Below are 17064 nucleotides of genomic sequence, written 5' to 3'. Positions count from 1 at the left end.
TGTGGAAAGGCCCCTGCAAGCCGGTGAGAACAGGCACCCCTGTCTTCCCTCTCCCTTGGGTCCCATGGGCCACCTTTTCCCCCATTCTGAATGGTCTCACAAACTCAACAGATCCGTGCAGGCTAATGATGCCCCTGTTCTTAATGACCTGAGTTGTCAACACTGCAGCTGGCCTCCTCTTACTCTTCATTTGCATGCAGCATGAAATCGCTTTGAATCCCAAATATTTAGCTACCTCCCCTGTTCCAAGACAGATTTGAGAGGGCAAACGTGTTACGGTGGTGCTTGGCTGTGACGCCCGCCTCTGTCCCCAGATGGAGTGGGCTATCCACAGGAAATGAATAGAGCTGGAATCAGAAAGCTGGACAGGCCAATTATACCCAGCCAGGTCTTTTCAGAGGACCTTTGTGATTTTGATTCAATTCCCAGAACAACAAACATGTCTATGTTTAAACACAGTCTCAGAATCATGTTCCAAAGCCAACATTAAACCATTTCTGGGCTGACCGCTACCCAGCAGGACTCATGGGCCTCGTAGGAATGCTTTCCTGGGTTATGGGTTGGATTATTGCTTCATTTCCAATTGGTCTTGTTCCTTCTTGGGGGGAAAACCTATAATTCTCAGGTTCCGTTGCCTTGTCTGGCTTCCAGATTCACCATTGTTTCTCTTCTAGTTTTTAGCTCATCCCCTCCCCCCACCCCCAGCCCACTCTCTACCGGCATTCTGGGAGATTTTTGAAGTTTCTGTTCCTACCACTGATTCAAGCTTTCCCGGGTCTGATTTTAGTGATTCCTTGTTATCTCTAAGGTGTGTGCCTGTGAAATCCAGCATGCATACGAGAATACGAAAGTACATGAAAACACAGTACATTTCAAAGAACCATAGTTGGGGTGCCTGGATGGCTCAGTTGGTTAAGCATCCAACTCTTGATTTCAGCTCAGGTCATGATCTCATAGTTGTGGGATGGAGTCCCATATAGGGCTCCAAGATGGGCGTGGAACCTGCTTAAGATTCTCTCACTCCCTCTGGCCCTCTCCCCTGCCTGTATGCACACCCACTCTCTCTCTCTCTCTCTCAAACCAAACCAAACCAAACCAAAGAAGCACAGTCAAGTAAACATCTGTGAATTTGTGGAGAAATGAAATATTACCTAATCTGAGAAGCCTCTATAAGCCCTCCTTGTCTTCCAGACGTCACCATTGGGAATCTTGTGTTAAATAACCCCTTGCTTTCCTATTTAAACCAAAACAAAACATTTATGTGTGCATTTCCAAAAAGTAAATATTTACTACTACCTGTTTTTGAACATCATTTTCTTGAATCACTGTATATTCTTTGGTGACTAGCTTTTTTTCCCCTTTTGCTTACTGTGTTTTCAGAAAAAATTTTTTTTGCAATCCCTATCAAAATAACACTCTGTTTATTCACAGAGCTAGAACAAACAACCCTAAAATTTGTATGGAACTAAAAAAGACCCCAAACAGCCCAAAGCAAGCTTGAAAAAGAAAACCAAAGCCAGAGGCATCACAATCTTGGACTTTAAGCTGTATTACAAAGCAGTAATCATCAAGACAGTATGGTACCGGCACAAAAGCAGACACTCAGATCAATGGAACAGAATAGAGAACCCAGAAATGGACCCACAATCGTATGGCCAACTAATCTTTGACAAAGCAGGAAAGAGTATCCAATGGAATAAAGACAGTCTCTTCAGCAAATGGTGCAGGGGAAACGGGACAGCGACATGCCTAAAAACGAACCTAGACCACTTTCTTACATCACACACAAAAATAAACTCAAAATGGATGAAAGATCTAGATGTAAGACAGGAAGCCATCAAAATTCTCGAGGAGAAAGCAGGCAAAAATCTTTTTGACCTTGGCCGCAGCAACTTCTTACTCAACATGTCTCTGGAGGCAAGGGAAACAGAAGCAAAGATGAACTATTGAGACCTCATCAAAATAAGAAGCTTCTGCACGGTGAAGAAAACAATCAGCAAAACTAAAAGGCAACCAACAGAATGGTTGGTTGATATTTGCAAATGACATATCAGATAAAGGATTAGTATCCAAAATCTTTAAAGAACTTGTCAAACTCAACACCCAAAAAACAAATAGTCCAGTGAATGGGAAAAAGACATGAATAGACACTTCTCCAAAGAAGACACGCAGATGGCCACCGACAAATGAAAAAATGCTCAACGTCACTCATCATCAGGGAAATACAAATCAAAACTGCAATGAGATACCACCTCACACCTGTCAGAATGGCTAACATGAATAACTCAGGCAACAACAGATGTTGGTGAGGATGCAGAGAAAGAGAAATCCTTTTGCACTGCTGATGCGTATGCAAATTGGTGTGGCTGCTCTGGAAAACAGTAAGGAGATTCCCCCCAAAATTAAAAATAGAACTACCCTATGACCCAGCAATTGCACTAGTAGGTATTTATCCAAGGAAAACAGGTGTGCTGTTTCTTTTTGCTTTTTTAAAAATTTTTAATGTTTTATTTATTTCTGAGAGAGAGAGAGAGAGAGAGAGAGAAAGAGAGAGAGAGAGCAAGGGAGGGTCAGAGAGAGAGTGAGACACAGAATCTGAAACAGACTCCAGGCTCATCACAGAGCCCGACGCAGGGCTTGAACCCACGAACTGCGAGATCATGACCTGAGCCGAAGTCAGATGCTTAACCAACTGAGCCAACCAGGCGCCCCTCAGGTGTGCTGTTTCAAAGGGGCTCATGGACCCCAATGTTTACAGCAGTGCTATCAACAATAGCCAAAGTATGGAACAAGCCCAAATGTCCATCAATGGATGAACGGATAAAGAAGATGTGGTATATATACAATGGAGTATTACTCAGCAATCGAAAAGAATGAAATCTTGCCATTTGCAATTACATGGATGGAACTAGAGTGTATTATGCTAAGTGAAATTAGTCAGTCAGAGAAAGACAAATATATGACTTCACTCATGAGGAACTTAAGATACAAAACAGATGAACATAAGGGAAGGGAAGCAAAAATAATATGAAAACAGGGAGGGGGACAAAACATAAGAGACTCTTAAATATGGAGAACAAACAGAGGGTTGCTGGGGGGGGCGGGGTTGTGGGCAGGAAAGGGCTAAATGGGTAAGGGGCATTTCTACTCCTGAAATCATTGTTGCAACATATGCTAACTAACTTGGGTGTAAATTTAAAAATAAATAAATAAAATTTTAATGTTCATTTATTTGGGGGGGAAGGGGCACAAAGAGAGGGAGACACAGAATCCAAATCAGGCTCCAGGCTCCAAGCTGTTGGCACAGAGCCTGACGAGGGACTCAAACTCATGAACTGTGAGATCATGACCTGAGCCAGACACTGAACTGACTGGGCCACCCAGGCGCCTTGCTCCTTGTGTTTTTAATTCACTCTGTGATACCTTTAGGTATAGTTCTTTTTTCACTGCTATATATTATTCCACAGCCATGACTTACCTATCCGTTGTACCGTGAAAGACCATGTGGCTTGTACCCAGGTTTTTTTGCTGTTACAAAAAATGCTGCTATCTGCACTCTTGGTCATGTCTCCTGGGGAGCCTTGTGAGAGTTCCTCCAGGCTGTACGGCTAGGAGTAGGGTGTGAGGTCGAGCATCGTGTGTAGGAGATGACACTCATGAGGTGACAGGTGCAGTGTGGAGATGAGCCAGCCGGACTCTTACTGAAGGGGCCACTTGATTTAGTTTGTAGATAGGGAGCAGCAGGCAAAGTTCAAGGGCCAGGGGGACAACCAGGTGCTGGGACCCAAAGCTAGGTCCAGAGATACCAACTCTTATTAGAAAACGGTCAGGGCCAGGAGGGGCTTCGTCATGGGTGCATTAGCCCAGCCTGGGATGTAATGGCTTACAAAGTCAAACAAGTAGAAGGGGGTCAGGGAGCCAGGAGCCCCCCAGAGCAGGGGGAGGACTACTTTGGCACAAAGGAGAGGGAGGCTGAGGGCCACTTCTATTCACCCATCCTGTCTTCCTCTAGCCCTCGAGCTGTCCTGGATTAGGAAGGGGTGAGGGCCTATTCTTCAGAGTGGGGGTCACAAGGTTTGGTAGAAAATCGGGAGCGGGAAGCTGGTCTAGTGGCAAGAGCCTATCAGACAGCCCGGGTTCAAATCCCAGCTCTGCATGCCCTTGCTGTGGCACCTTAGACTTTTACTTAAGGTCCCAGAGCTTCCCCTGGGGTGGAAAATGGAGACACAGCCCCATGCCTGGCCCAGAGGAGGATCCCTTAAAAAAACAAGCTGTTTTCTGCTTCCTTTTTTTTTTTTTTTTTTAAATAAGAGAGATTTTCTGGTACTGTAGTAGTAGGTCATGTGTCTTGAGTTATTTCCTTAGAAGAGGAGATGGATGTGTTTTTCCAGGGCTGGGCACCGTCTAGGAGCTTAATAAATACTTCCTGAGGGATGGAGTCGCACTCTACTCCCTAGTCTCCATCTGCAAGGCAGCTGGTGGGGGGGAAGGGCACAACTGTGTCTGCCAATGTCATCTGGCATCTGGAAAACGGGCAGGAAAATCTGATTATCCAAATTTTTATTCAAATCAATGCAGGAAAATGACCAAATTATATGCTTTCTCCCAGCTCTTTGCTCACCTCCCTGGGACACACAGAGGGTATCATAGCAGGGAAAACCAGGTCACAGAGGCCCCACATGGGAGGGGCGGGGTGGGGTGAGCTGGGTTGTGGTGTCATGACATTATTATACCAATGCATCCACAGGGACAGCGAAGTGGTTCTGCACCTTGTCATACTCAGGATCGGTCACACAGATCACAGAGTCCCTAACCCCACAGACTGCTGAGCATCCTAGGGTGGCTGAGTAAGTGGGGGGCACCCAGTGGTGCGGCCGAGCCAAACACTAGGAGCCGTGGGCCGTGTTCCTGGTAGGGCCTCATATCGGGCCATGTCAACCCATCTCCCTAGTCCCTACGGCCAAAGAGCCTCCTGCCCCTGCCTCAAGGGAACCCAGGACCTTGAACGTGGAAGGACCTCGGCTCTGTGCTGCTCTGTGAACACGACGGCACTGTGTGTCCCCATCCTGGACAGCTCCTCTCCGAGGGAGCCACTGGCCTCCCTGCTATACCCTCTCTAGGCCTCTGCTCACACCTCCTCTTCTCAGAGGTCCACCCTGGCCAGTCTCCACACCCCGCTTTTAAACTGTGGTAAAATATGCATAATATAAAGCTCATCATTCTACCCATCTTTAGCTGTACAGTCCGGGGCCATCCGTACACTCACATTATTGTGCTACTGCTACACCATCTGTAGACCTTGTTCATCCTCACAAACCGAAACTGTGTGCCCGTTAACGAATAATCTCCCGCCCCCACCTGCAGCCCCTGGCAGCCATCATTCTACTTTCTATGATCTGACTATTCTAGGGGCCGCACGTAAGTGGGATCCTACAATGTTTGTCCTTTCGTGTCTAGCTTATTATTTAGCCTAATCCTCAAGCTTCTTCCATGTTGTAATGTGTAACAGAATTTCCACCCCCCCCCCCCCGCCTTTTATAGCAGGCTTCATGCCCAGCATGAGGCCCAACATGGGGCTTGAGCTCATGACCCTAAGATGAAGACCTGAGCCGAGATCAAGAGTCAGATGCTCAAACCATGAGAGACTCTTGAATGCTGAGAACAAACTGAGGGCTGACGGGGGTTGGGAAGAGGGGAAGGGGGGTGATGGGCATGGGGGAGGGCACTTGTGGGGATGAGCACTGGGTGTTATACGGAAACCAACTTGACAATAAACTATTTAAGAAAAAAAAAAGTCAGATGCTCAACTGACAGAGACACCCAGGCACCCCATCCATGTCTTTTTAAGACTGAATAATATGAATAATAACCGGAAAATACAACATTTTGTTAATTCATTCATCCAACAGTAGACACTTGGGTTGTTTCCACCTTTAGGCTGATGTGAATAATGCCACGATGAACACTGATGTGCAATGTCTGTTTGAGTCCCTGCTTCCAATTCTTTAGGAGACAGACCCAGAAGTAGAATTGATAGATCATTAATTCGCGGAGCTACTGCCATATTGTTTTCCATAGTGGCTGCACGACTGTACGCTCCCCCCAGCAATGCGCAAGGTTCAACTCCCTCTACATCCTCAACAACACTTATTATATTCTGCTTTTTAAATATCAGTCATCCTAACTAGCAATGTGATGTGGTGACTGGTCTCCTTTTAACCCTGGAGCCTCCCTCCCCACCCTGCACCCAACACTCCTGATTCCTCTGCCCTGTTCTATACTCTTTTCCCCATTCAGAATCTGACATCCTATATGATTTGCTTATTGATTAGTTTGGTCATGTTTATTGTCTGTTCCCTCTCTCCTCCTCCTGCCCCTGCTAGAAGGTAAACTCAAGGTAGAGGTATTTGGCTGTTCTGTTCATTGCTATTTTCCAAGGGCCTAAAATAGTGCCTGGCACATAGTAAATAATCAATGAGTGAATTGAATATTCAGTAGAATACTCTACTGAATGAATGAATGAACAGAAAGTAGAGTTGTTTAAAGTTCTAGAGGCAGACACACCCAGCTCCATCAATTACCACCTGGTGTTTCTGGGCAAGTGAATTCCTTTCCCGAGCCTCAGTTTCCCCATCTGTCACATAAGGACAATAATGAGTAGTTCACTGCGCTCCTGAGAGGACGGTGATAGATATTCGCTGTCTGGTCCATAGTGGGTGCTTGGTTAACACCCACCACCCAACGCCACGCTGGATTCCTTTGATGTGCACGGGCAGGACCACTGGCCCAGTGGACTGGAGCCCAGTGGTGAGGAAGTCCTCTGGTACTGGGCAGCATCTCAGAGAGGAAAGTTCTTTCTCCAGTGCACAGACACAGGCGCAGGGTAGGCACCCCAAGTAAGGGGCAGGGAAGTGGGTGGGAGACTACTCTGCCCACCCCCACTGGTGGAAGGCGAGCTGGAGGGCCCCACCATCCGATTCCCCTGCCACTTCCACATGTGTGGGAGGCCAGGAGCCTGGAGTGTGGGAGGTGACCAACACACGGAGGAAGTGTGACTGTCCGGGTCCCCCAGGGACGCCGTGACAGCAGCCCAGAGCCAGACACAGATGGCGGGGCGCTCTGGCAGCCACCCGCCTGCTTGCTCCGGTGCCAGCCACCCACTCCTGAGCACACTCATGGGCCTCCGGAGGAGCCCTCTGGCAAAGCTGCTCACAGCAAAACTCCAAACTGCAAGTAACAGCAGGACCAGGAGAGGACCAGCATGGGGAGGCAGATGGCAGCTTGCAGTGAGCGTGGGCTGCCCGCCCGGCAGGCAGGTGCCACGGGGCTGCAGGGCGAGGCTGGCACTGGCTTGCCGTGAAGGGGCCCCTGCTTCTCCTGGCCTCCTGTAGGCCTGCTCGGAGCTGGACCCCCACCCCACCCCACCCCCCAGCGGCCCAGCTGGGCCATACTGCTCACCCTCCAGGCTAGGCAATTTGGAGATGATTTAAAGACCACCATGGGAAGCTACTTTCCTACTTCAAAAATTCCTCTTTTCAGTCAATCAACAAATAGGAGGGAGGAGCTGAGAGATGAGCACAGAGCCCCAGCATGCACGGGCATCACTGTGGGGCCCCAGCCAGGCTCCGCTGTGCGGCTGTGCAGCATCTTCAGGGAAATCAGAAGCCCCCTGCTGGGAAAAGGGTCTAAAGTGATCTGAACAGGGAACCGGCTTTCCTTTTTTGCAAATGTCTCCTTCAATCAGCAAACGTTTTCCGAGCACCTTTTATATGCAAAGCACTGCGGGAAACACAGTAAGTGTTGGTGTAGCCCGGACTCTGCTGAGTTATAATCAGGATGCGGGGAAACTGGGAAGGCAAAGTGGACACTTTAATTGTATTAATCAGCTTTCAATTGCTTACAAATTGGTCTTCTCCCCTTTCTGGCTTGGCCCCCTCAGAGAATGCCTCAAAGAAGGCTCCTCATCCCAAAGGTACAGCCTCTACAAAGAGGCTCGAGGAATGGTTTCTGGAATCCTGGGGAATTTAGATTCTAATTAACTTTTCCATGGATTACAGTACAACTTTGAGTGAGTCACTCTGTTTTTGTTTTTTAAATGAATTGGGATTAAAGGCTAAACAAGAAGTGAAATTATTTCCGGCGTGCAACATCATGTGTTAAGTCCCCACGCAGCCCCTGCTGACCGTGCACTAACGCAGTCAGGAAAGCACGTGAAGAAAGGGCACAGGACACCAGCACAGGAGGGATCTGACGGTCAGCCCACAGGTGGTCTCCCCTCCGACAACAGAGTGGGCCGGATGGCAAGCGGATGGTGGCCCACCCGGGCCTTGCCTGCCTGGTAGGGATCAGGGGCAGGGTCCGAAGCGCCCCGGGCAGCCTTCCTGGGGCGGCATGTCTGGGCGTTGCTAGCACTGCCCAGCAGCTCCTCACTCCCCCAGCCCTGCCACTGTAGATGGGAGACAGACTCCCAGAAAAGACCCAGGTATGAGTGGGAAGGAGCTGTCACGGTGAACTGCATCTGGAAAGGTGCGTTTCTGTAAGGAAGGCTCAGCGGTGGGAGCAGGGACGGCGGCAGGAACCAAATGGGGCCCGCAGACTTCATCCTTCCTGGTCCCGCTGGCCACAAGGCCGGGTCGTAGGAGAGTCATGGGGCCGCCTCCGTGGAACAAAAGCCGGACACAGGAAAGGGGTTGTGAGCAGTGTGTGTGCTGCCTGGGGTCAGCCCTAGTCCGCAGAGCTCACAGCACCGGAAGGTGGACAGTGCACATTCACGTGCACAAAGACAAACGCAGGAACCCACCACAGTCAGACAAACAGCAACAACCCCCCAAAAAACCCAAATCAGTGACATGGAAGGAAAGCTTTAAGATTTTCCAGAATGGAGGAGTTGGAGACGATTTGGTAGAAGACTGTGAATACAGAAGACAGGATGGAAACGCAACCCCCTAAGAAAAAACCAGAAGAGCTGGGAACAAAGCAATAAGCAAACACATAACTGAAGCCCTTTCTGGAATGGAGGATCCAGATATGCCTCGTCTAGAAAAATAATCAATGAAAATGACTTAAGTGTATCCAGACAAAAATGTTAATTTCCAAATATATACATATACACACCACCAGGCTATTTAAAGAAGAACCGAACGAGCCAAGTCTGGCTTCAGACTTCTCCCCCATGCCTCTGTGTTTGCCTTGAAAACTGTTGTGCATCGGATCCTGTCATCCCGCCTTCTCTTTTTCTCAGTTTTGCCTTCTCGGGCTCCGCGGGCTTGTAGCCTAGGCTGTGTCCCAGAGTCCCTGAAACTGTCTTCGGGCTCACGATGTCCTTCCTGGAGTTCTCCAGTGGTGCCTGATGTGCTATTTCACCAGTCTACCCAGGGCTCTTTCATCCCCCCTTTCTGGTTCTTTCGATCTTGAACACATGTCAGAGTCTATTAATTTGCCAACAAGGAAATCAGGAAAGTGACTGTAGAGTGTGGCTGTTTGCAGAGGGAATGGAAACGGGGGTGGGAGCTGGGGGTGGGGATGGGGGTGGGGGTGGCAGGGAGTCCGGAGAGCAAAGGCAGCAAGTTGAAAAAAGGCTAATTGGGTAAGGACTGTAGTTTTGTGTGGTCACAAAAACATCATATTCACGACAGCTGGTACAGTAGAAATAGGGACTCAGTGCTCTAGGCTGTTGGGAGTTTTCACCAGGGATCAAAAATTAAAAAGCAATCAATAAGAAGCAAGAAACAAGGCGGGGGCGCCTGGGTGGCTCAGTCGGTTAAGAAGCAAAAAACAAGGAAACATACATGGCCATTAATGGGAGTGACAAGGTTTATTGTTCTAAAAAAATTACTGAAGTATAGTGCAATTGACTTTTAAAATTTATTAATAACATTTTTCATTTTTAGAAATGAAAATGGTTCAGTGGTTCTTTATCAATGTTGCTGATTCTTTCTTCAAAGGTCCTGTTTGTTCAATTTGGTTTCTAGTCCTTCTCTTATCTCTTTTCCTTAACTAACGAAAAACACCCCATATTTATATCTCTTTTAGCTTCTCTATTATCTCTAGTTTCCTGGACACCACGCCTAGTTGTTACATTTGCTGACTCTCCCTCATGGTGATTCTTTTCACATGTGGCTGGCAGAAAACGGGGCCAACCCGCAGAACTGTGAGTGGGAAAGAGTATGATCAATTCTATTATTAGTCAAGTTGTCTTTATGGCATAAAGACAAGGGCTATTATTAGATAACAAAAGACTCCGAAAACATACCATCCATGTGCCCATACTTAAGATTACATAAAATGACACACCAGCTAATTATGAGATAAATCAAAAGCAGTAACTCAAAGGTGTATAAGAGCGAATGTAAATGCTGGTGTTTATTCTTGTCTTCCAAGGATGCATTCTAAGGATACAATTTAAAAACCTTTTTTTAACATTTATTTATTTTTTGAGAGACAGAGAGACAGAGTGTGAGCAGGGGGTGGGAGGGTGCAGAGAGACAGGGAGACACAGAATCTGAAGCAGGCTCCAGCCTCTGAGCTGTCAGCACAGAGTCCAACGTAGGGCTTGAACTCATGAACTGCGAGATCATGACCTGAGCTAAAGTCAGAGGCTTAACCAACTGAGCCACCCAGGCGTCCCACCTGAGGGTATAATTTTAAATGTAGGCAAAGAGCTATGCACAGATATATAGTGCAGTTGTTAATAAGAAGAAAAAAAGAAAATAACTTAGACATCCTAAATTAGTAGAAGTAGACACATGACAGAATGTTTATAACGAGTTATTGATCATGCTGAAAACTACTTACTAATTTTGGGACATAGGTTAATAATATATAAAAAAAAAAAAAGGTCAGAAGAAAACATGCCAAAACGTTAGCAGTGATTGTTTCTGGATGGCAAGATTATGGATTTCGGGTGTGTGTGTATTTCTTTATGCTTTTTGATACCTTGTAAATGTCAGTGGTTCATCTTAATTTCAAAATCAGAAAAGAGTACAATGTACGTAACGCTTAAAAAAGTGAAAACTTCAGGGCTCCTAGGTGGTTCATTTGGTTAAGCACCTGACTCTTGGTTTCAGCTCAGTTCATAAGCTTGCAGTTTGTGAGTTCGAGCCCTGCGTCAGGCTCTGTGCTGGCAGCGCAGAGTCTGCTTGGGATTCTCTCCCTCTGCCCCTCCCCTGCTCCTGTTCACTCTTGCTCTCTCTCAAAATAAATAAATAAACCTTAAAAAAATTTAGGAAAGTGAAAACTTCTAAGAATCACAACAGTTAAGAACTTAAATATCCGGGGTAATGTTGAATACGAGAGCTGAAAGACCATCACCCTGGCTCTGACATCGTGGTACACCATTCTCAAAACAGTAGCCAGAGCAGCCTTTAAAGAGAGGGAAAGGGTTCAGGTCCTGTCCCTCCACTACTCAAGACCCCTCAAGGGCTCTGCATTTCACTTGAGTAAAAGCCCAAGTCCTTACAAGGGTCTACAAGGACCAGCATGGTCTAACCCGCCGTGTCTCCAGCCTCCTCTTCTAGCCCCGGCTAAAGCCAGCCACTCATCTCCTTGCAGTTCCTCAAACCTTGGCACTCACTGTACCCTCGACGTGGCATGCGGTCCAACCACATGGCCACATGGTGTGCCGCAGACCTCCACTCAAGTGTCCTTTCATCAGTGAGCCCTTCCCTGACCCCCATATGAAATGGCAGCTACCCCCAAAGTCCCAGCCCCCTCCCCTTCACCCTCAGCACGTTTTCACCATCCGTGACGTGGCAGAATTTACTTTGCTGTGTTTGTGGCCTCCCTGTCCCATGAGAAGGTATGTGCTGAATGCTCGGGTGAAGAGATGCATTAGACGAAGGGCTGAAGTTCACAAACCAGGCGGCGGCACCAGCCTGAGGGCCCCAGGGACACAGAACCCGCGTTTCACGCACTCCAGAGAAAATCCTTACATTACCGCCAGAGAGGATAGAAGGCAAGTGTCAAAAGGGAAGAAGGAGAGGAGTGTTTGGGCACAGCGGCGTAAAAGTTTCCATCATGAAATTCAAGGGCTTCCATCGGGATGTGGCTTTGCTGCAGGACAGGACTCCAAATTTTCTCGCAGACTCTGAACCAGCTCTCTGTGACACTTAAAATGACATTTTAAATGCTCTTTCTATTTAGCTATCTCTTTGTTGTGATTAGATCATTTTTCTAAGACAAAAAGGCATGAGGAAACCAATTACCCTGTCACTCTCACACCCCAAAACAGGCAGGAAAATGCAGCACCTGGGTATGGTCCACACAGGTACTCAGACACGTCCACACGTGCCCTTTCACGGCCGTCTACACCTCCTAAATGTCCACAGTGGGCCTGGTGCTGCACAGAGGGAATGTGGACATTTTTTTTTTAATGTTTTTATTTATTTTTGAGAGGGAGTCAGAGAGACAGAGTGCGAGCCGGGGAGGGACAAATAGAGAGGGAGACACAGAATCCAAAGCGGGCTCCAGGCTCTGAGCTGTCAGCACAGAGCCCAGGGTGGGGCTCGAACCCACGAACCACCACAAGCTCATGACCCGAGCTGAGGTTGGACGCTTAACCGACTGAGCCACCCAGGCATCCCAGGAATGTGTCCTCCTCTCACTAAGTTGTATCGGCCTCTAGAAATTCAAGGACAAACTGATAGCATAATGCACAGCCTTATATTCTTTGCCTTAGGAGAGATAAGAAAATTCATCCTAAGCTATTTCAGGCTTTCCTGGGCACCAGCGCGCTCTGGAGATTAGGACGGGCCTGCGGTAGGCCCTGCACGTGGCAGCTCAGGAGGGCTGGGGAGTGTGAGGGCAACCTGCGGGGGGCGGGACGGGGCAGCTGCCTCCGGAGCGGAGCGCCCCGCTAAATCATTAGGTTTGCTAAATTCGTCTTCCACCTCCTTCTGCCTGACAGCTCCTTCCTCCCCGTCTCCCACAGCTCCTCTGTGACCACCATTTCATCCTGCTAAGTACCTGCCACCAGCCCCCCTTGGAAGGAATTTCCTCTCTCTCCTCTCTCTCTGGCTCTCAGCAGTGGATACCTGCATCTTAAAAGGGATCCCCCCCCACCCGCCCCCCACCAAGACACCGGAAGGACCTCAGGTTCAAAGTGAGAATTTCTGGCTGGGTGAGAGAGAGGCCTCTCATTATGACAAAGTACCTATTCTAAGCCAGACATCTTGTGCACTTTGTATACTTTAATAACCTTGCTAAATTCCCACAGCACCTCTAGGAAATAGGTGTCACCATCTCCATTTCAGGGTGAGAAAGCAGGGACCTCCAGACAAGACAGAATGTTAGCTCCTATTTTGAGTACCTTCCCTGTTCCAAAACACAGGAGTGAAAGATGAAAATGTTCTACAAACAAAAAGCAAACTTATCTGTGTTTGAAAAGAAGATACATATATATCGGGGTGCCTGGGTGGCTCAGTCGGTTAAGCGTCCAACTTCGGCTCAGGTAGTGATCTCATGGTTCATGAGTACCCACACTGGGCTCACATCTGTCAGCACAGAGCCTGCTTCAGATCCTCTGTCCCTCTCTCTTTCTGCTCCTCCCCAACTCATGCTATCTCTCTCTCTCTCAAAAATAAATATTACAAAATTTTTAGGGGCGTCTGGGTGGCTCAGTCAGTTAAGCGTTAAGCGTCAAGCGTCTGACTTCAGCCCAGGTCATGAACTCGCAGTTCATGAGTTCAAGCCCCGTGTCAGCCTCTGTACTGACAGCTTGGAGCCTGGAGCCTGCCTTGGATTCTGTGTCTCCCTCTCTCTCTGTTCCTTCCCCACTCATTCTCTCTCTCTCAAAAATAAATATTTAAAAAAGTTTTAAAAATGTTTTAAAAAGACATATATGTGTGTATATACACATATTTACACATTTATGTATATATATTTGGAGTTTCTGATATATACATATATCAGATATATATACCTCAATGGATCAGACACTCCAAACAGTTACTGTTTTCAGGGGCTGAAGGCACGGCCCGCTGAACTCTGGGTCCAGAAGCAGGTGGAGGCAGCCGGGAGCTTAGCCTTCCAGGGTACGGGGACTAAAAGCGCCCCATGAGAGGTGGGGCACCAGAGCCAGAGTCACTGAAGGTGGGATTGGTGAAGGGACTTCCCGCTTGGGGAAGGAGGCTGAAAAAAGTAGACTGTCCCCTCGCCCCAGACTAAGAATATGAATACGAGGCAGGGCGGAAGCAGCACCCACACAGCCAGAGCCCGGCCTCGCTGCCCACGGCAGTAACGATCAGCTCTGGGCACAGTCATCCCCGTCCTCACTGGGGACACACGGCCCGTCACTACCCCAGGACACCTGGCTCCGCACTGCGCTGGGGGGACCCAGGACGTGGGTGGAGGAAACAAAATCCCTTGGCAAGGAGAGCTGGGCGGAGGTGGTGGGCAGGGGGAGAAACGGACTCCCACTCAAGACGAGCGTACAAACCCAAATTCCAAAACACCCGGGGAAAGCTGCCACTACGGAAGACAACTCACAAAAGCAACAGTTGAGAGACAGTCTCAAAGATTTAGTGACTGGAAGGTGGTACTAAACATTCTACCCAGGAAATATCCCCGAAAGATCAGGAAAGAAACAGGAAAGGGCAGTTGGGAGCCACTGGAGGATGGACGGAGGCTCTATAATGTGTCCGACAGGGTTTCCAGAAGAGAAGACACGGGCTAGTAGGATAGCAATGTGCAAGGGCAGCAGTGCTGGCTGAAAATGCCCTGTAACGGAAGACGTTTTCTGGATCCGTAGATTCAAAGTGTGTATCGTGGTCAAACTCCACACCCAGGAAACAAATAATCCAGTGAAGCAACAGGCAACAGGCAAAAGACACGAATAGACACTTCTCCAAAGAAAATATCCAGATGGCCAACCAGCACATTAAAAATGTTCAACACCACTCATCATCAGGGAACTACAAATCAGAACCACAATGAGAAACCACCTCGCACCTGTCAGAAGGGCTAACATCAACAACTCAGACAACAACAGATGTTGGAGAGGATGCGGAGAAAGGGGAGCACTTTGCACTGCTGGTGGGGATGCAAACCGGTGCCGCCACTTGGGAGAGCAGTATGGAGGCTCCTCAAAAAAATTAAAAATAGAGTTACTGTACGACCCAGCAATTACACTACTAGGTATTTATCCATAGGATACAGAAATGCTGATTCAAAAAAAATTTTTTTATGTTTTATTTATTTCTGAGAGAGAGAGAGATAGAGACAGCATGAGCAGGTGAGGGTCAGAGAGAGAGGGAGACACAGAATCTGAAACAGGCTCTAGGCTCTGAGCTAGCTGTCAGCTCAGAGCCCGAGGCAGGGCTCGAACCCGCGAACCACGAGATCGTGACCTAAGCCGAAGCTGGACGCTTAACCGACCGAGCCATCCAGGTGCCCCCAGAAATGTTGATTCAAAGGGGCACATGCACCCCAATGTTTATAGCAGCACTTTCAGCAATAGCCAAATTATGGTAAGAGCCCAAATGTCCATCGACAGATGAATGGATATATATGTAGTGTGTATATACGCACACACAATGGACTATTACTCGGCAATCAAAAATAACAAAATCTTGCCATTTGCAACTACGTGGATGGAACTAAAGGTTATTACGCTAAGCGAAATTAGAGAAAGACAAATTTCATAAGACTTCACTAATATGATGAAATTAAGATACAAAACACACGAACATAAGGGAAGGGAAGCAAAAATAATATAAAAATAGGGAGGGGAACAAAACATAAAGGACTCTTAAATATAAAGAACAAACAGAAGGTTCCTGGAGGGATTGGTGGGAGGGGGGATGGGCTAAATGGGTAAGAGGCATTAAGGAATCTACTCCTGAAATCACTGTAGCACTACATGCTAACTTGGATGGAAGTTAAAAAATGAATAATTTTTTTAAAAGTGTGTATCCGTTGCAAAGTGAAACAAGGAAAACAATAAATCCACATCTGGAAAAGCTGGGGTGTGCCCCCTCGTGCCCGGCTCCTGCTGTTCCCACAATCCCCGCCCCATGGCAGAGAGGCTCCCTGCCGACGTCCTGCTGTTTCGGCCCCGATCCTGGTCTGGCTGTGGTGGGTTTCCTGCTCTCCCACTAACTAGCAGCCGTGCCCGTAAGTTCCTTAACCTCTAGGTCTCCATTTCCCCATCAGCAAAAGCGGATAATAATAGCACCCACCTCTGGGCTTGTGTGAGGATGAAACGAACTTATACATATAAAGAACTCGGCACAGTGTCAGGTGCATAGGACACATTCAACCTAGGGCGGCCACTACTATTCCTGGAGCACCAGCCTCGCACAAAATGCCACAGGCACCCACAGTCAGTGTGAGTGGCTTCCCACCGAAACCTCAGGCCCCAGGCCGGGGTGCCGCTGCCGCACTGTGGAACGGGCAAGGCTTCTGCCCTTCTCCCTGGCCACCCTTGGTAGGTCCTCCTTGGCCCGCAGGGAAGCCCCTCCCAGTGATGAACCAAGAGTTTCCCCAAATGCACGTGCGCCCACCCGGCCCGCTCCAGCCCACCCCCACCCGCCGCCCTGGGCATCCTACCTCTCTCTGCTCACTGCAGATCTTACACAGCCACAGAGGCCGCTTCTGGCCGGGGGAGGCCTCGATCCCACACTTGGTGCACACTTTCTACAAGAGAGAAAACATGGGAATGTAAACACTTCAGCCAACTCCCCTTCAGCTGAGGGCTGAGAAAACGAACCGAGGAACCCTCTGGCACCTTCCAAGGGGACGGAAGCAGGGTACGTGAGTCAGAGGGCACAGAGCATCTGAAACCCGTGGCTGGCTCTGGGGCCCAATGGACGTCCCCACCCACGGCCCGTCATGATATACAATCACCCGACCCCCCATTATGTTCTGTTAGGATCACATTAAAAAAAAAAAAAAAGAAAGAAAGAAAGAAAAAAAAAGCTTGCTGGTATTCACAGCTGCATCATTTTCCACAGCAGAGATCTGGACACAAGCCAGATACTAGATGCCAGCAGAAGATCCAGGCAAACCTAACAGATATGTTGTGGCCTTAAGTTCTTAGCAGATCGTGTCCATACCTGGTGATGTGGG

General features: G+C 48.2%; 1 protein-coding gene across 2 annotated transcripts in view; it reads right to left on the bottom strand.

Moving 5' to 3' along the window:
- Positions 1-17064, bottom strand: part of RPH3AL (rabphilin 3A like (without C2 domains)) — a 118160-nt gene that overhangs the window by 38399 nt on the left and 62697 nt on the right. For both annotated transcript variants that reach the window (XM_039254092.1, XM_039254102.1), the window contains exon 5: positions 16546-16632. In XM_039254092.1, coding sequence (XP_039110023.1) covers positions 16546-16632 — 87 coding nt within the window. The remainder of the gene's footprint in view (positions 1-16545; positions 16633-17064) is intronic.

This window comes from Hyaena hyaena, unplaced genomic scaffold (assembly GCF_003009895.1).
Source record: "Hyaena hyaena isolate Hyena2069 unplaced genomic scaffold, ASM300989v1 scaffold_10, whole genome shotgun sequence".
NCBI lineage: Eukaryota > Metazoa > Chordata > Mammalia > Carnivora > Hyaenidae > Hyaena > Hyaena hyaena.
This window is presented reverse-complemented; position numbering and strand designations above follow the sequence as displayed.